This window comes from Salmo salar, chromosome 16, assembly GCF_965601325.2.
Source record: "Salmo salar chromosome 16, fSalSal1, whole genome shotgun sequence".
Taxonomy (NCBI): domain Eukaryota; kingdom Metazoa; phylum Chordata; class Actinopteri; order Salmoniformes; family Salmonidae; genus Salmo; species Salmo salar.
Window position 1 is genome coordinate 48,697,439 of NC_138306.1, and position 20,272 is coordinate 48,717,710.

The following is a 20,272-nucleotide window of genomic DNA, read 5'->3' on the forward strand; positions in this document are numbered from 1 at the left end:
GTCTACTCATGTGTTCTGCTAGTATATCTTCCACTTCTATGTCTACCTGTTCTGGTCTCTCTAACTCTGGCATTTCTATATGGTCTACCTGATTAGCTGAAATGTTATCCATTGCTTAAAGAAATAGATCCTAGTAAACCAACTCTAGGGATAATATCTGGACCTAATATTTTAGCAACCATAATCGTGTCTGCCAAGAACTCTTATCTACTATTGCTAAATACAATTTCTTTCCCTCACTTCGTGAATAGGTTATAACATATATCAATGAAGTCCATTTCTAATTGTTGGAATGGGTATTCTACCTGGGGGATATTCTCCCAGTGGTGCTCTTCCTCGACCTTGATGATTATTCTATGCACAAATAACAGATCTTGTACAATTTTTTTGTTCTTTTTTATAATTTGCAATTCCGTATGTTACGAAGTGTTTCCTAATTATTTCCATCATTCCCCCCCGTTGATACATGGCTTTGCCCATGTATCAATATTGCTGCATATCTGAACTAGAGGTCGACCGATTATGATTTTTCACCGCCAATACCGATTATTGGAGTGCCGGGGGGAAGCCGATACCGATTAATCGGCCGATATTTTTATTCATTTAGTTATAATAATGATAATTACAACAATCCTGAATTAACACTTATTTTAACTTAATATAATACATCAATAAAATCTATTTAGCCTCAAATAAATAATGAAACATGTTTAAATAATGCAAAACAAAGTGTTGGAGAAGAAAGTAAAAGTGCAATATGTGCCATGTAAAAAAGCTAAGGTTTAAGTTCCTTGCTCAGAACATGGGAACATATGAAAGCTGGTGGTTCCTTTTAACATGGGAATTCAATATTCCCAGGTAAGATGTTTTAGGTTGTAGTTATTATAGGAATTATAGGAATATTTCTCTATACGATTTGTATTTCATATACCTTTGACTATTGTTTGTTCTTTATAGGCACTTTAGTATTGCCAGTGTAACAGTATAGCTTCCGTCCCTCTCCTCGCTCCTACCTGGGCTCAAACCAGGAACACATTGACAACAGCCACCCTCGAAGCAGCGTTACCCATGTAGAGGAGGGGAAACAACTACTCTAAGTCTCAGAGCGAGTGACGTTTGAAACGCTATTAGCGCGCACCCGGCCAACTAGCTAGCCATTTCACATCGGTTACACCAGCCTAATCTCGGGAGTTGACAGGCTTGAAGGGGTGGGTATAATTTGTGGAACGTTCCAACAGGAATCTGTTCCAAAAAACGTAAAGTAAAAGGTTGCCAACCAACAACGCATACAAAGTAGTAATGCATACAAACCTAGCTAACTAGCTGGCGAATAGGCATCTACTCACCACGTAGCTTATTCTTAATGTTTGTCTATAGGCAACCAGAGTGAGGACAGACATTTTTCGGAATAAACGTGATGAGTGAAAAACGCAATGAAATAGACCACTCACTACCCGGTATCTTATTCTGCCGCTATACAACTTTCTATGCGTTGTTTTTTGGAAACCTTGTTATTTACAAAGTTTTTGGAATAGATTCCTGTTGGAACTTTCCACAAATTATACCCACCCGGTTTGAAATCATAAACAGCTTGAAACACAGCGAAGAGCTGCTGGCAAAACACACAAAAGTGCTGTCTGAATGAATGCTTACGAGTTATGTTATGTCAATGTTATGACATAATTATGTAAAATTCTGGCAAGTTAGTTCGCAACGAGCCAGGCGGCCCAAACTGTTGCATATACCCTGACTCTGCGTGCAATGAACGCTAGAGATGTGACACAATTTCATGTTATCAGGCAATATTAACTAAATATGCAGGTTTAAAAATATATACTTGTTTATTGATTTTAAAGAAAGGCATTGATGTTTATGGTTAGGTACATTGGTGCAGCGACAGTGCTTTTTTCGCAAATGCGCTTGTCATTTATCGCCCTCCAGGTTCCCTTGGAGAGTTCATCAATGAGCTTGACGTCTTGATAAGTTCCTTTCCTGAGGATGGCTCACCTCTCACAGTTCTGGGTGACTTTAACCTCCCCACGTCTACCTTTGACTCATTCCTCTCTTCCTCCTTCTTTCCACTCCTCTCCTCTTTTGACCTCACCCTCTCACCTTCCCCCCCTACTCACAAGGCAGGCAATAAGCTTGACCTCATCTTTACTAGATGCTGTTCTTCCACTAATCTCATTGCAATTCCCCTCCAAGTCTCCGACCACTACCTTGTATCCTTTTCCCTCTCGCTCTCATCCAACACTTCTCACTCTGCCCCTACTCGGATGTTATTGCGCCGTCCCAACCTTCACTCTCTCTCTCCCGCTACTCTCTCCTCTTCCATCCTATCATCTCTTCCCTCTGCTCAAACCTTCTCCAACCTATCCCCTGATTCTGCCTCCTCAACCCTCCTCTCCTCCCTTTCTGCATCCTATGATTCTCTATGTCCCCTATCCTCCAGGCCGGCTCGGTCCTCCCCTCCTGCTCCGTGGCTCGACGACTCATTGCGAGCTCACAGAACAGGGCTCCGGGCAGCCGAGCGGAAATGGAGGAAAACTCGCCTCCCTGCGGACCTGGCATCCTTTCACTCCCTCCTCTCTACATTTTCCTCTTTTGTCTCTGCTGCTAAAGCCACTTTCTACCACTCTAAATTCCAAGCATCTGCCTCTAACCCTAGGAAGCTCTTTGCCACCTTCTCCTCCCTCCTGAATCCCCCCTCCTCCCTCTCTGCGGATGACTTCGTCAACCATTTTGAAAAGAAGGTCGACGACATCCGAGCCTCGTTTGCTAAGTCAAACGACACCGCTGGTCCTGCTCACACTGCCCTACCCTGTGCTTTGACCTCTTTCTCCCCTCTCTCTCCAGATGAAATCTCGCGTCTTGTGACGGCCGGCCGCCCAACAACCTGTCCGCTTGACCCTATCCCCTCCTCTCTTCTCCAGACCATTTCCGGAGACCTTCTCCCTTACCTCACCTCGTTCATCAACTCATCCTTGACCGCTGGCTACGTCCCTCCCGTCTTCAAGAGAGCGAGAGTTGCACCCCTTCTGAAAAAACCTAAACTCGATCCCTCCGATGTCAACAACTACAGACCAGTATCCCTTCTTTCTTTTCTCTCAAACTCTTGAACGTGCCGTCCTTGGCCAGCTCTCCTGCTATCTCTCTCAGAATGACCTTCTTGATCCAAATCAGTCAGGTTTCAAGACTGGTCATTCAACTGAGACTGCTCTTCTCTGTGTCACGGAGGCTCTCCGCACTGCTAAAGCTAACTCTCTCTCCTCTGCTCTCATCCTCCTAGACCTATCTGCTGCCTTTGATACGGTGAACCATCAGATCCTCCTCTCCACCCTCTCCGAGTTGGGCATCTCCGGCGCGGCCCACGCTTGGATTGCGTCCTACCTGACAGGTCGCTCCTACCAGGTGGCGTGGCGAGAATCTGTCTCCGCACCACGTGCTCTCACCACTGGTGTCCCCCAGGGCTCTGTTCTAGGCCCTCTCCTATTCTCGCTATACACCAAGTCACTTGGCTCTGTCATATCCTCACATGGTCTCTCCTACCATTGCTATGCAGACGACACACAATTAATCTTCTCCTTTCCCCCTTCTGATAACCAGGTGGCGAATCGCATCTCTGCATGTCTGGCAGACATATCAGTGTGGATGACGGATCACCACCTCAAGCTGAACCTCGGCAAGACGGAGCTGCTCTTCCTCCCGGGGAAGGACTGCCCATTCCATGATCTCGCCATCACGGTTGACAACTCCATTGTGTCCTCCTCCCAGAGTGCTAAGAACCTTGGAGTGACCCTGGACAACACCCTGTCGTTCTCTACTAACATCAAGGCGGTGACCCGATCCTGTAGGTTCATGCTCTACAACATTCGCCGAGTACGACCCTGCCTCACACAGGAAGCGGCGCAGGTCCTAATCCAGGCACTTGTCATCTCCCGTCTGGATTACTGCAACTCGCTGTTGGCTGGGCTCCCTGCCTGTGCCATTAAACCCCTACAACTCATCCAGAACGCCGCAGCCCGTCTGGTGTTCAACCTTCCCAAGTTCTCTCACGTCACCCCGCTCCTCCGCTCTCTCCACTGGCTTCCTGTTGAAGCTCGCATCCGCTATAAGACCATGGTGCTTGCCTACGGAGCTGTGAAGGGAACGGCACCTCCGTACCTTCAGGCTCTGATCAGGCCCTACACCCAAACAAGGACACTGCGTTCATCCACCTCTGGCCTGCTCGCCTCCCTACCTCTGAGGAAGCACAGTTCCCGCTCAGCCCAGTCAAAACTGTTCGCTGCTCTGGCACCCCAATGGTGGAACAAGCTCCCTCACGACGCCAGGACAGCGGAGTCAATCACCACCTTCCGGAGACACCTGAAACCCCACCTCTTTAAGGAATACCTAGGATAGGATAAAGTAATCCTTCTAACCCCCCCCCCCCCCCCCTAAAGATTTAGATGCACTATTGTAAAGTGGTTGTTCCACTGGATATCATAAGGTGAATCCACCAATTTGTAAGTCGCTCTGGATAAGAGCGTCTGCTAAATGACTTAAATGTAAATGTAATGTAAATCAACACCCTTGTGGCGAAATGGGCTATGATTCAATGATAAATTAACAGGCACCGCATCGATTATATGCAACGCAGGACACGTTAGATAAACTAGTAATATCATCAACCATGTGTAACTAGTGATTAAGATTGATAGTTTTTTACAAGATAAGTTTAATGCTAGCTAGCAACTTACCTTTGCTTCTTGCTGCCCTCGCGTAACAGGTAGTCAGCCTGCCATGCAGGCTCCTCGTGCATTGGATTGGATTAGTAACCGGAAGGTTGCAAAAACGAATCCCCGAATCCCCCCAAAACAAGGCAGTTAACCCCCGTTCCTAGGCCGTCATTGAAAATAAGAATGTGTTCTTAATCTGACTTGCATAGTTAAATAAAAGGTGTAAAAAAAAAAAACATTTGGCAAATCGGTGGCCAAAAATTCCGATTGTAATAAACTTGATATCGGCCCTAATTAATCGGCCATTCCGATTAATCGGTCGACCTCTAATCTGAACAATAACTTCGGTAGTATGGGTAATTTATCCCTGTACCAAATCCCATCTGTATAGACCGCTCCTAACTTTTCCCATCTTGAAATCTCCTTAACTGGTGCTCTAGTTTGACAGTTCTGAATACCGTTTTGTCTATGTTCACTACTTCTTTTAACAACTATTGTTTAAATGGCTTTGGTTCAAAACCGGCCTTTTTTGCTTCCTCATCTGCCTTCCTGTTGGTCTTGCTAATTTTATCCGTTCCCTTAGAGTGCACTTCATACTTATAAATAGCTGTCTTTTCTGGCAGCTGTACCGCATCTAATAAATTCAAAATCAACTGGGCATGTGTAATAGGTTTACCAAAAGTGGTTACCATTCCCCTTGTAACAGAATCCTCAACTACCCGTACTGCCCCCCACTCTAAATCACACCTTAAAGTAGCTGAGTCTATAACATTTCTCGGGGCTGCTTTCTCCACCAAAACATTGGAGAATTGCATTGTGCATCTCTTTCTCTAATTACACCCCCCACTAACAAGTCCTCAAAGGTGGGAGTCATCTCTTTTATGGCCTCGGCTTTTCTGTGGGGGTGACAGCCACATTCAGCAGGTTATCTAACCATTCCGTGTCACTTCTATCTTCTCCTCCTCCTGGCCCCCTTCCTTTCTTCCTTCTACTCCCAAACCATCAAGGTCCCAGCAGTGCGGGGGAGGACTTCTCCGTCTGCCCTCCTATCTGTCTGTCACTCTTTCTCATAACAGTCAATGTCAAATATTGGTTCTGTTTCCACCTATTGACTAACTGTCTAACTGTCTCCCTGGTTGCACTCCTGGATTTTAGAAAAATCAACATGTCTATGGTAGTAATATCAAGATTATTGCATAGTTAAACTTACTTATCTGATACTCTCAATGATCCTGGATCACCACATATGTCATATATCCCTGTCCTGTTGATTTAGGACATATTCTAAATACTTAACCTAAGTCTTCCATTATTAACTTATTCTTGCTACTTAATAACCTTATTCAACAACAAAATATAATAATACTATATCAATTTCACAGCCTTGTTGTGTTAAATTTAATACACTGCCTTCTCATGTGCTTAAATTACTAATTTGTCTAAGAACTCTTAACTCCATCATAATTATCAATTACACAAATTCCCTTAAAATCAGTATCTCAAATGACCTTATTCACCATCCAAATGGCCCTCCCATGAGGCTGATCAGACCACAAAGGAACGCCATGATGGAGGTCAAGAGTCATACCACCTCTTCACAGAAGTGTTTCTTAATATCTTAGACAAATTAAAGTTTACTTAACCTGTTGGGGCTAGGGGGCAGTATTTGCACGGCCGGATAAAAAACGTACCCGATTTAAACTGGTTACTACTTTTGCCCAGAAACGAGAATATGCATATAATTATTAGATTTTGATAGAAAACACTCTAAAGTTTCTAAAACTGTTTGAATTGTGTCTGTGATTATAACATAACTCATATGGCAGGCCAAAACCTGAGAAGATTCCATACAGGAAGTGCCCTGTCTGACAATTTGTTATCCTTCTGTTGCATCTCTATCGAAAATAGAGCATCTCTGCTGTAACGTGACATTTTCTAAGGCTTCCATTGGCTCTCAGAAGGCGCCAGAAAGTGGAATGAGATGTCTGCAGTCTCTGGGCGAAGTACAGCAGCTCTGTTTGTTACTGGTCAGGCTGGGGATAGTGACACTGGAGATGCGCATTCATGAGAATTCTCAATTTTTTTCTTTCAGCTTTTGAATGAATACAACGTCGCCCGGTTGGAATATTATCGCTATTTTACGAGAAAAATCACATAAAAATTGATTTTAAACAGCGTCTGACATGCTTCGAAGTACGGTAATGGAATATTTTGAATTTTTTTGTCACGAAATGCGCTCGCGCGTCACCCTTCGGATAGTTACCTGAACGCATGAACAAAACGGCGGTATTTGGATATAACTATTGATTATTTGGAACCAAAACAACATTTGTTGTTGAAGTAGAAGTCCTGGGAGTGCATTCTGATGAAGAACAGCAAAGGTAATCCAATTTTTCTTATAATAAATCTGAATGTGCTTTTGCCGAAAAGCTATTTTAAAATCTGACACCGCGATTGCATAAAGGAGTTCTGTATCTATAATTCTTAAAATAATTATGTATTTTGTGAACGTTAATCGTGAGTAATTTAGTAAATTCACCGGAAGTTTGCGGTGGGTATGCTAGTTCTGAACATCACATGCTAATGTAAAAAGCTGTTTTTTGATATAAATATGAACTTGATTGAACAAAACATGCATGTATTGTATAACATAATGTCCTAGGTGTGTCATCTGATGAAGATCATCAAAGGTTAGTGCTGCATTTAGCTGTGGTTTTGGTTTTTGTGACATATATGCTTGCTTTGAAAATGGCTGTGTGATTATTTTTGGCAGGGTACTCTCCTGACATAATCTAATGTTTTGCTTTCGCTGTAAAGCCTTTTTGAAATCGGACAATATGGTTTGATTAACGAGAGTCTTGTCTTTAAAATGGTGTAAAATAGTCATATGTTTGAGAAATAGAAGTTATAGCATTTATGAGGTATTTGTATTTCGCGCCACGCGATTCCACTGGCTGTTGACTAGGTGGGACGCATGACAAACCACAGATAGTTAGGAACGGTTCACAAAGAAAGACTGTTTACTTTAGAGAGGAGTATCTAGATAGCATTCGCTATAAATTATCGTTCAGTTTGATCCCTAATGGCGAGGTTCTAATCTCGTCCCTGGTACTTCATAGAACAAAAACACCATTTCATCCAATGGCATATATCAATTGTCAACTCTAGATACTCCCATCTCAAGCAAACCCCCTCTTGACCCCACTCCTGGACAGGCTCACTGGGGGGAGTGAACCTCTATGCCATATACTATCACAGGATAAGTGTGAGATCTAAGAGAGGACATACAATGTTCCCAGACACTGCCATAAACCTCCCCACAATAAAGAAAAGGAGGGAGTGACTTGCTCACAGACATTGTGGAGACAAGTCATTGGTTCCCCATTAATCACGCCATCCCTTCACATGGTTTAAGAATAGGTAAAGACACATTCACATGAAGACAAGTCTGACCTCTCCCCTCTCTGGGCCCCAAGTGACTGAGCCCTAGCTAAGGGAAACGTGCAACTGAAAGACACCAGAGTCCAAAGGACACTTTCTAATGACAAGTATCTCACACTGCCCTTCCGCTCCCCCTCCCTCCGCTGATAAAAGGGGAAAGTTTTCCTTCCAGCTGATGGCGAAACTCAAGTCGCACTGCATTATTATTGCCTGTTACTCATAGGACCAGAGAAAGTTAAATATGCCTAGATTTAAAAAAGACAAAAGCCGATAATAACAATGCAAGCTTATCGAAACACTTTGCTGTACTCATTCATTGAAGCTGCAGTGCTGGTTGTAGTGTGAGTGGAAGTGTCCATTTTGACCAGTCTGCCCAACAACAAAAAAATGGTCCAGCCATCAAACCCTGCACATGCCAATACCAGAGTGGGTACACTCGCTATATAACGCAACACACCTTTTTATAGCTTATAAAAGTGTTGAACAAAGTGTGGCATAACAACCTAAACACTTATAAAAACAGTAACTCTTTACACTATTCATTGAGTCTCTCTAGTCATGGCTTAATTTTATTTTATTTTTTTAATCTCACAGTATCAACTTTTCTGTGCGCCCGTGGCTTGTTTTTAGAGTCTGGCTCGAGGAACCTGCAGACACCGTGAACTGAGCTATCTGATTGGCCAGCAGTAGGCCTATAGGTGCGCTTGATTTGCTCTCTGGGCCTGCCGCGTATGCAGAGTTCTACCTCAGACACATGAAATGGGTCAAAATGGGAACACGTTGCCTTCCTGATGCGAGGGCTGCTGAATCAAGTGCACCTAACTCCAACAGCGCTAAACGAAAAAAATAAATAGGAAATGTTTGGTGATCGACTACGATTGCCTAGTCGATTGCAATCGACTGGTTGGACAAGTGACATAAATAATGGATCATAGCTTTCATCTGGTCAGTCAATGTCCTAGAGAGAGCAGGTGTTCTTAGTCTACATGATGAGATTATTATGGACAAGAGAGCAACATTATTTGTATTTGTCAAATGGCAGCCACGCATCGATCATCATGTCACCAGAATAGGTCCCTCGATATTTATTGGAAAGGAGCATCGAGCTCATCACCTTGCACTTTCACCACCCTGTGAAGTTCATCGTAACTTATTTCATCTGTTGTCTAATAAACTGCATGCTTTCCTGATGAGTCGTAGTGGGAGGACCACACGTCATCGCTTGGCTCCAAGTTTACGCCGATATGATGGTTATGTGCAAATATTTATAGAATAAGCGCTTACACCGACATTTCTTGCATTATTCATTTTAAAGACACAAAGATCCCACCTTGTCTAGCATATTTTGCTTTGTTGACATTTGGAAAGTTTAGTGACAAATTATCCGTGCCCATCGGGCCTGTCACAAAAATGTACTTTACTCGTATAAAGAGGTTGGATGGAAACCTAAGAATATAATGGTAGATCCATATTTTTTTATTATTATACTGAACAAAATATAAATGGAAAAATTAATTCATATAAGGAAATTAGTCGATTTCAATCAATTCATTAGGCCCTAATCTATGGATTTTGCATGACAGTGAATCCAGATATGCATTTGTTGGTCACAGATATCTTTAAAAAAAACAGTCAGTATCTGGTGTGACCACCATTTGCCTCATTCAGCGTGACACATCTCCTTCGTGTAGAGTTGATCAGGCTGTTGATTTGTGGAATGTTGTCCCACTCCTCTTCAGTAGCTGTTCGAGGTGATTGTGATGGATGAATGGCACGACAAAGGGCCTCAGGATCTCATCACGGTATCTCTATGCATTCAAATTGCCATTGATAAAATGCAATTGTGTTCATTGTCCGTAGCTTATGCCTGCCCATACCATAACCCCACCACCACCATGGGGCACTCTGTTCACAACATTGACATCAGCAAATCACTTGCCCACACAACGCCATACACGTGGTCTGGAGTTGAGGCCGGTTGGACATACTGCCAAATTCTCCAAAATGACAGAGGTGGCTTATGATAGAGAAATGAACATTCAATTATCTGGCAACAACTCTGGAGGACATTCTGCAGTCAGCACGCCAATTGCTCGCTCCCTCAACTTCAGACATCTGTGGCATTGTGTTGTGTGACTAGGGCTGTTGCGGTGACCGTATTGCCGCCACACCGGCGGTCACGAGTCATGAAGGCAGTCAAATTCCACTTGACTGTTTAGTTACGGTAACTAGGCTTCTCCAAGCTCTGATGCTGCTGATGGTTATTAGTAACCTACCAAACTTGCTAACTGCCAGGTACTCGACACCCTATTGTCCCTCTAATCACGCTGACATCAATGCAAATGTATTTGAAAATCTAATCGAACACTTTGAGAGCCCATGAGCTCATGTTGCGCAACATTTCAATAGGCTATGCAATTGCGTGTGAAAACAGAGTTATGGCCTCTACTGAAAAGAGGAGGATAAGCTTTCTATAGGCTAGGGCTACTATATTTATTTTTTTAACTTAACTAATATTAAGCACATTGCTTATATTTAACACAGGATTATAGCCATCCTGGCTGGCATGAAAATAAACCACAGGGAAAGTGTCCGTTTCTTTTTTGATAATGGTGTTTTTGGAACATTTGCTCATAGTCTACTACCATGTGCGCATTGCTACACTTACGATGTGAAAAAATAGCCTAATAGTTTAGCAACATTTTTAAGCTGAATGTTCTCATCTGTTGTCAGCCACATTATGTTAACGTTCTTTTGATGCTAGTGGTTATATTAATTTGGGATCTATCGCATCACACAACTGTCCCAGACTATGTTTGGAATATTTATTTATTGTACAGATATTTATTTATTGTGGTCAACTTTTGTACTATGGGGGATAGTAGATTGACATAGGCTAGTGCTTTTGCTGTTCATTAGGCCTACTCATCTTGTTGGCTGACGAAAAGTAAATGTGTGCAGTTCTTCCAATATCTTCAATATGCACCTTGGAATTGGATAAGGATGCGTGCAATTGCCTCCCTGATGTGTCTGCACATGTAGCCTGTGAGAAAGACCTGATCGTGTGAGTGAGATGAGAGGTGCTTCGGAGCAGGCAGCATTTAGGGAGAAGGGCTGAAAAATGTTAGTTTTTTTAGGGGTGTATTATGGCCACACAAAGGAGTTGCCACTGGGAAATTCGAGGCATTATCAAGTGCTTCTCAAATTGTGAATGAGAGACTGACAAAGTGTGCACAGCCTGCACAAAAAAAAACAAAGCAGAGCTCATGCCTTTTTTAAGAAACTTTTTTCAAATCATCATCATTAGAGTTGCATCATGCAGCCTTACAATGTATTAAAAATCAAAACATATAGCCAAACATTTGTAGAACAAACCCTAAATTAAGCGCATAGGAGTACCTATTTCTTAACCGCTTTAGCGCACTCCCTCGTCGTTTTGAGAAAATATCCTATTTTATTCAGCTTTGTTCACTTGTATTCTTCATTATATAAAATAATGCCACTAAGCAAATCTTGTCTGCTAAATGAACTAGTGTAGCCCACAGTCAGATCAGGACCAAACATAAGGACAACCCACTGTATGCCATTCTGTTCTGAAGTAGACTACATTTTCTTCATATCATGCTTCTTTAGACCTGTCTAAAATAAATAATGGATGGATGTGTGGAAGCCAGGAGATGTTAAATGTGTTTGCTAATTAACCGTCAATTACAGTGAGACCGACACTTATTTGCTTGACAATCACCGGGTGACGAAATATTGTGACAACTGCACATTTTAGTGGCCTTTTATTGTTCCCAGCACAAGGTTCACCTGTGCAATGGTCATGCTGTTTAATCAGCTTCTTGATTTGCCACACCAGTTATGTGGATGGAATATCTTGGCAAAGGAGAAATGCTCATTACAGGGATGTAAACTAATTTGTGTTCAACTTTTGTTTGGTGCTGATGGAACATTTCCGTTATCTTTTATTTTAGCTCATGGGACCAGCACTTTACATGTTGCGTTTTATATTTCTGTTCAGTGTATATATTACCATTATATTTTGTGATGGAAAATCTTTCTATCTGTTATGTTCTTCCTCTGTTCTCCTCCAGGTATACCAGAGCACCAAGCCCCTGAGGATCGGTTACTATGAGAATGACGGCTATGCCATGCCCTCTCCAAGCATGGGCCGAGCCCTGAGGGAGACCAAGGCGTTGCTGGAGAAAGCAGGGCACACGGTGAGTACCCCCCCAGCCCCAGTCTCATCTATTTGTGATAATCCAGATCAGAGCTTGGTTGAACACTTATCAGACAGTGTTGACTTGGACTGCTGAATGACAGAAACATAAAAATAAGCATCATTAGTTTATAATTTGATCGATGACTGTATTGATATGTAATTGCAAATTGCATTCCTTTCTCTCCCTCCACCCCTCCATCTTTCGTGCTCTCCCTCCACCACCCCCCATCTCTCTCTCTCTATCTAGTTGGTTTCCTTCAGTCCCCCAAGGCTGATCTATGCCATTCATGAGCTGGGTATCAGGGGTCTCTTAGGCGACGGATGCACTACCTTGCTTAGCAACCTGTGAGTCAAATTTCCCTGGGTTGTGTTCAGTAAGGCACACTGTAGCAAAATATTTAGAAACGGAAAAACAAAAATGTGTTTCTCATTAGACAAGTCCATGTTGGTGGGCTCCCGAGTAGCGCAGCAGTCTAAGGCGCTGCGTCGCAGTGCTCGAGGCGTCACTACAGACACAGCCTGGATTCAAACCAGAGTATCACAACCGTCCGTGATTGGTAGTCCCATAGGGCGGAGCACAATTGGCCCATTATCGTCTGGGTTTGGCCGGTGTAGGCCGTCATTGTAAATAAGAATTTGTTCTTAACCGACTTACCTAGTTAAATAAAAATGTTGTTCCCTGTTTCAACCTGTTTACTTCCATTTTGGGCCTAATGAACATGACCCTGGTAATCCCAACGAGTTTAGCAAAACTACCCCAATGAACGTCCCTGGGAGTGAAATGAACTATCCAGGTCACAAAAATATGTTGTCAATGAAAGAAACTCTGTTTTGTGTGTTATTTCAGGAAAGGGGGTCCTGTCGACCCGTGTCTCAGGGTTCAGATTATCCCCTACAGTCTGCCTCGCACTGTGAAGAAAATCCTCTCCGTTCTCCTCAAGCCTATAGTAAGTGAAGGGGAAGGTTAAAACAGTGACGTAGGAGCTGGAGAAACCATTCCCCCGCCCAATGACTCCTTCACAGTTATGCGTCATTGTAATTCCTGTTAAGGAGTGCATCTTTCTACTTCATATTCAATTGATGACACTGTAGCATCAATGCTTTTATTGTATTACTTGTTTTGATTATATTCCACAGGCATTTTTCAATTCCAAATACTTTCTGGGGGTTTAAGGAAATTCAGTATAGAGACATAGGGGTCATACATCCGCCAAATTGACGTGCACCTGGCCTCAGGAGTTAACAGGGGAAGAGTAGTTTTCATTTGGTCTAAAGTGCTGGAGAATTTGGTCGACTGGGAGTACTTCTGACATGTTTTCCTCCCTCAGTTTCCCCGTATCGCTGCCTCTCTGGATAGCCTGCGTGGAGTTGGGTGAGCTATCTGATCAGCCCTGTTCTCCAGGTTTCTATCAGTAACAGTGTTTATGAAATACAGAAGTAACCATAATTAATTACTCCATTTCCTTTTTCACCAGCTCTGTGCAAGACCTGTGGAGACATCACGCGGATGTGGAAGTAGGTAAACATTTGGTAATCGGTGTGGTTCACACATCAGTCTAGAGGTCAGCGAAGTGACTGCCATATGCATTATATTTTACAGTGACAGCTGCAGCAGAAGCAAAGTCTTTTGTAGGCGACTCATGCGTGTGCACAATTTTGTTTTTGATTGCGTAGGCCATATTAATATTATTTCACACCTTGATATCTTTGTCTATTAAAAAGGATCTGTGTTGCATTCCATTGAACAAGTCACAGACAATATTATGTTTGTGTATATACAGTGAATTCAGGAAAGTATTCAGACCCCTCAACTTTTTCCACATTTTGTTATGTTAGAGCCTTATTCTAAAATGGTTTAAATAATACTTTTTTTCCTCAATCTACACACAACACCCCATAATGACAAAGCGAAAATACGTTTTTAAACATTTTTGCTAATTTATATTTTTTAAAACTACTTATTTACATAAGTATTCAGACCCTTTGAAATTGAGCTCAGGTGCATCCTGTTTCCATTGATCATCCTTGAGAAGTTTGTACAACTTGATTGGAGTCCACCTGTGGTTAATTCAATTGATTGGGCATGATGTGGAAAGGCACACACGTGTATATAACGTCCCACATTTGAAAGTGCATGTCAAAGCAAAAACTAAGCCATTAGGTCGAAGGAACTGTCCATAGAGCTCCGAGATAGGATTGTGTTGAGGCACAAATCTGGGGAAGGGTACCAAACAATGTCTGCAGAATTGAAGGTCCCCAAGAACACAATGCCCTCCTTTCTTAAACGGAAGAAGTTTAGAACCATCAAGACTTCCTAGAGCTGGCCGCCCGGCCAAACTGAGCAATCGGGGGAGAAGGGCCTTGGTCAGGGAGAATCAAGATTCTCTGGTCTGATGAAACCAAGATTGAACTCTTTGGCCTGAATGCGAATTGTCACATCTGGAGGAAACCTGGCACCATTCTTACGGTTAAGCATGATGGTGGCAGCATCATGCTGTGGGGATGTTTTTCAGGGACTGGGAGACTAGTCTGGATCGAGGGAAAGATGAACAGAGCACAGTACAGAGATCCTGGATGAAAACTTGCTCAGGACCTTAGACTGGGGTGAGGTTCACCTTCCAACAGGACAACAACCCTAAGCACACAGCCAAGACAACGCAGGAGTGGCTTCGGCACAAGTCTCAATGTCCCTGAGTGGCCCAGCCAGAGCCAGGACTTGAACCCGAACGAACATTTCTGTGGAGACATGAAAATAGCTGTGCAGAGAAGAATGGGAGATACTCCACAAATACAGGTGTGTCAAGCTTGTAGCATCAAACCCAAGACGACTCGAGGCTGTAAGCGCTGCCAAAGGTGCTTCAAATCACATTTTATTATTCACATGCGCCGAATACAGCCGGTGTAGACCTTACAGTGAAATGCTTACTTACGAGCCCCTAACCAACAATGCAGTTTTAAAAATACGGATAAGAATAAGAAATAAAAGTAACAAGTAGCAGCTATAAAATAACAATTGCGAGACTATACAGGGGGGGTACCGGTACAGAGTCAATCTGCGGGGGCACCGGTTAGTAATGAGGCTTTATACAGGGGGTACCGCTACAGAGTCAATGTGCGGGGGCACCGGTTAGTAATGAGGCTTTATACAGGGGGTACCGGTACAGAGTCAATGTGCGGGCGCACCGGTTAGTAATAAGGCTTTATACAGGGGGTACCGATACAGAGTCGATGTGCGGGGGCACCGGTTAGTAATGAGGCTTTATACAGGGGGTACCGGTGCGGGGGCACACGTTAGTTGAGGTAGTATGTACACTACCATTCAAAAGTTTGAAGTCACACAGAAATTTCCTTGTTTTTGAAAGAAAAGCAAAAAAAATATTGTCCATTAAATAACATCAAATTGATCAGAAATACAGTGTAGACATTGTTAATGATGTAAATTGAAGCTGGAAACGGCAGATTTTTTGGGATATTTTAACGGAATATCTACATAGGCGTACAGAGGCCCATTATCAGCAACCACCACTCCTGTGTTCCAATGGCACATTGTGTTAGCCTTTTAAAATTATAAACTTGGATTAGCTAATTGATCATTAGAAAACCCTTTTGCAATTATGTTAGCACAGCTGAAAACTGTTGTTCTGATTAAAGAAGCAATAAAACTGGCCTTTAGACTAGTTGAGTATCTTGAGTATCAGCATTTGTGTGTTCGATTACAGGCTCAAAATGGCCAGAAACAAAGACCTTTCTTCTGAAACTCGTCAGTCTATTCTTTTTCTGGGAAATTAAGGCTATTCCAAGTGAGAGATTGCCAAGAAACTGAAGATCTCGTACAACGCTGTGTACTACTCCCTTCACAGAACAGTGCAAACTGGCTCTAACCAGAATAGAAAGAGTGGAAGGCCCCGGTGCACAACTGAGCAAGAGGACAATTACATTAGCGTGTCTAGTTTGAGAAACAGATGCATCACAAGTGCTCAACTGGCAGCTTCATTAAATAGCACCCGCAAAGCACCAGTCTCAACGTCAACAGTGAAGAGGCGACTCCGAGATGATGGCCTTCTAGGCAGAGTTGCAAAGAAAATGCCATATCTCAGACTGGCCAATAAAAAGAAAAGATGGGCAAAAGAACACAGACACTGGACAGAGGAACTCTGCCTAGAAGGCCAGCATCCCGGAGTTGCCTCTTCACTGTTGACGTTGACTGGTGTTTTGCTGGTACTATTTGATGAAGCTGCCAGTTGAGGACTTGTGAGGCGCCTGTTTCTCAAACTAGGCACTCTAATGTACTTTGTGCACAAATTTGTTTACATCCCTATTAGTGAGGATTTCTCTTTTGCCAAGATAATCCATCCACCTGACAGGTGTGACATATCAAGAAGCTGATTAAACCGCAGGATCATTACACAGGTGCACCTTGTGCTGGGGACAATAAAAGTCCACCAGAGTTGTTGCCAGATAATGTTAATTTCTGTACCATAAGCTGCTTCCAATGTTTAAGAGAATTTAGCAGTATTTCCAACCTGCCTCACAACTGCAGACCACGTGTATGGCGTCGTGTGGGCGAGTGGTTTGCTGACATGAACAGAGTGCTCCATGGTGGCAGTGGGGTTATGGTATGGGCAGGCATAAGCTACAGACGATGAACACAATTGCATTTTATCAATGGCAATTTGAATGCTTAGTGATACCGTGACGAAGTCCTGAGGCCCCTTGTCGTGCCATTCATTCGCCGCCATCCCCTCATGTTTCAGCATGATAATGCATGGCACCATGTCGCAAGGATCTGTACACAATTCCTGGAAGCTGAAAATGTCCCAGTTCTTCCATGGCCTGCATACTCACCAGACATGTCACCCGTTGAGCGTGTTTGGGATGCTCTGGATCGATGTGTACTACAGCGTGTTCCAATATCCAGCATCTTCGCACAGCCATTGCAGAGGAGTTGGACAACATTCCACAGGCCATAATCAACAGCCTGATCAACTCTATGTGAAGGAGATGTGTCGTGCTGCATGAGGCAAATGGTGGTTTTCTGATCCACGCCCCTACCTTTTTATTAAGGTATCTGAGACCAACAGATGCATATCTGTATTCCCAGTCGTGTGAAATCCATATATTAGGGCCTAATGAATTTATTTAAATTGACTGATTTCCTCATGAACTGTAACTCAGTAAAATATATGCAATTGTTGCGTTTTATATTTTTGTTCTGTATAACACATCTAGCTTTGGTGAGAAGGCTGTGAGCATCAATGTTCTGAGGGAAATGTGGCTCTATCTGTTCTCTAAGGACTACATGCACGAGGTGATTGCAGAGTGGAGGAGGTGTGAGCTGGATGTGCTGCTGTGTCCCATGATTGGTCCAGCCTACATCCATAACTACCCTGCCCAGCTTACCAGTATGTACCCATCTCTCCTCTCTCTGTGGCCAGCTCACCAGTATGTACCCATCTCTCCTCTCTCTGTGGCAAGCTTACCAGTATGTACCCATCTCTCCTCTCTCTGTGGCAAGCTTACCAGTATGTACCCATCTCTCCTCTCTCTGTGGCAAGCTTACCAGTATGTACCCATCTCTCCTCTCTCTGTGGCAAGCTTACCAGTATGTACCCATCTCTCCTCTCTCTGTGGCCAGCTCACCAGTATGTACCCATCTCTCCTCTCTCTGTGGCCAGCTCACCAGTATGTACCCATTTCTCCTCTCTCTGTGGCAAATTAACACCTTATGAAATGGGGTTTTGGTTTGTCTTTTATAGCATAGGAAGTTAACTGTTTTTGCTTAGAGTTGATTTTGTGTTGTCCAAGGCCACTTGTACAATTTACTTAGGAGTCACTCAAAGATTTTCTTAACCTTTGGGGGTTTGAGACTTTTCTTTTGACTTAATCATGCCATGTTTTCCAATGCGTAACAAGATGGTGTGATTAAGTTGTTTCTCCTCTCCATCTCTCTTTCCAGGTACAATCACCTACACCTTTATCTACAATCTCCTTAACTTCCCTGCTGGGGTGGTTCCTGTCTCCACGGTTACAGCAGAGGATGAGGAAGAACTCAGGCACTACAAGGGAAACTATGGGGACATCTGGGACAAGCTCTACAAAAAGGTAGTTGGAGTCAAACTCTTCCTCCTAAAATATTTACAGTACATTTAGCCCTTTCCAAACATATTTACATCTTGACTTGAAGTGGCCATTCTACCCATTGCAGATGGCACAACCTGTATCCTAAGCACATGATACAAGACAATAATGTATGTCTTCATGTAGCTACTGACCTGTGAATCTTAGGCTGCAGTTCCACATGTAACCAGTAGATGGAGGTCCTGGTTGTTGTGTTGCAGAGATCAGATCACTGGGCCCATGTTCAAAAAGCGTCTCAGAGAACAAGTGCTGATATAGGATCAGTTTTGCCTTTTAGATTACTAGGGATGGACTGTGGGCAACTTCCTAGATCAGCACTCCTACTCTGATGTAATGATTTGAGTACAGGCCCTGATCTGCACATCATTGGTTGGGACTAACGTTTTTGGGATGCTGTGTGTCTACAGGCAGTCACTGGTGGAGAGGGGCTTCCTGTGGCTGTCCAGTGTGTGGCCCTGCCCTGGCAGGATGAGCTCTGTCTGCGATTCATGAGAGAGGTTGAGATGCTGGTCAGAGAGGATAAGAAATGAGAGGTCGACAGAGAGGGAGAGAATGGTAACGGGGACATGTTTGATCAAGCAGTTAAAACATTTATGTACATAAATGTTACTGGTTTTTAGAAGTAGTAAAAATTCACTATAACATTGTTCTTGTGATGCGAGGTAATCCTAAATGTCTAAGAAAGCAGATTGGAGTGAAGACTGATCCAAGTGCACTGAGAAACACTAAGGCTTGTTCTTGGCTGCTATCAGCGCACCAGACCTTTAAATAGGAATTCATCAGTAATTTAACTACATGGGAAGAAATATTTTCTTACACGCTCAAGGAAATTGAAAAATTGTTTTACCTCAGTAGATTAACCCCCCCCCCCCCCCCCCAACATATGCATTTATCATTATATAGGAAAATGAGTTTGACTTCTACCTATGACTCTACTAATAGCTACTTTATTGAGGAAAAATGTCCTTTCTATGCCTGTGATATGTGGTTTCCCACCTAGCTATCTTAAGATGATTGCACTAACTGTAAGTCGCTCTGGATAAGTGTCTGCTAAATGACTAAAATGTAATTGTCTGTTTTTTGTATCTCAAATTAAACAATTATTTAATATAGCCCTCTATGTGATGCCGTTCGTGTGTGCATGCTTTAGGAATGAGCACATTTATCATGTTGAGGTCAAGTGTCTTCCAAACGTGACACATAAAAGCATTACATTGCAGTGCATGTCTGGGTTATAATATTGTCGTTTATGTACATCTCAATAATGCTGTAATTTTTATACGATCAAAGACGACGCTTACATTTTTTTTTGCATCAAACAGAATTATTCAAATCATGTGTTGACTGTCATTTTTTTCATTCAATACCATCAATGGTTGACCATCTTGTTCAGTAGTGGGATGTGAGACTGAACCCAGGATATTAGTAACAATCTCTGCCACTCTCCTCCCCAGTCAATCACGAACATTCCTATCCTCTAATATCTCAGCCTATGTAGCATGAACAGGCGCAGCAATATTAAGGGGAGAAATTGTGCTCCCTCAGTTATTTAAGATATGCGGTACTAGCTTGCGACTCGCTAACATCAGACACTCTATAGAAAATGAAGATGCAGTCTGGCTCCGTTACTCACAGGCCATCATATAGGACATTTCTAATGATGAAGTGGCGTATACAGTATGTCTCTTCCTATCTTTCCCCATCTGTATTTGTGCAAGCACATATCTTCTGCTGTCCTCTCCCCTTTACG

At 43.0% G+C, this 20,272-nt stretch overlaps 1 protein-coding gene across 1 annotated transcript in view; it reads left to right on the top strand.

The window, feature by feature from the left end:
- LOC106574031 (fatty-acid amide hydrolase 1) overlaps nt 1-19,634 on the top strand; it is a 31,232-nt gene extending 11,598 nt beyond the window's left edge. Inside the window, exons 8-15 of the mRNA XM_014149543.3 lie at nt 12,257-12,382; nt 12,632-12,729; nt 13,232-13,331; nt 13,713-13,756; nt 13,860-13,899; nt 17,678-17,786; nt 18,341-18,486; nt 18,930-19,634. Coding sequence (XP_014005018.1) covers nt 12,257-12,382; nt 12,632-12,729; nt 13,232-13,331; nt 13,713-13,756; nt 13,860-13,899; nt 17,678-17,786; nt 18,341-18,486; nt 18,930-19,052 — 786 coding nt within the window. The 3' untranslated portion in view covers nt 19,053-19,634. The remainder of the gene's footprint in view (nt 1-12,256; nt 12,383-12,631; nt 12,730-13,231; nt 13,332-13,712; nt 13,757-13,859; nt 13,900-17,677; nt 17,787-18,340; nt 18,487-18,929) is intronic.
- The last annotated feature ends 638 nt before the right edge of the window (nt 19,635-20,272 follow it).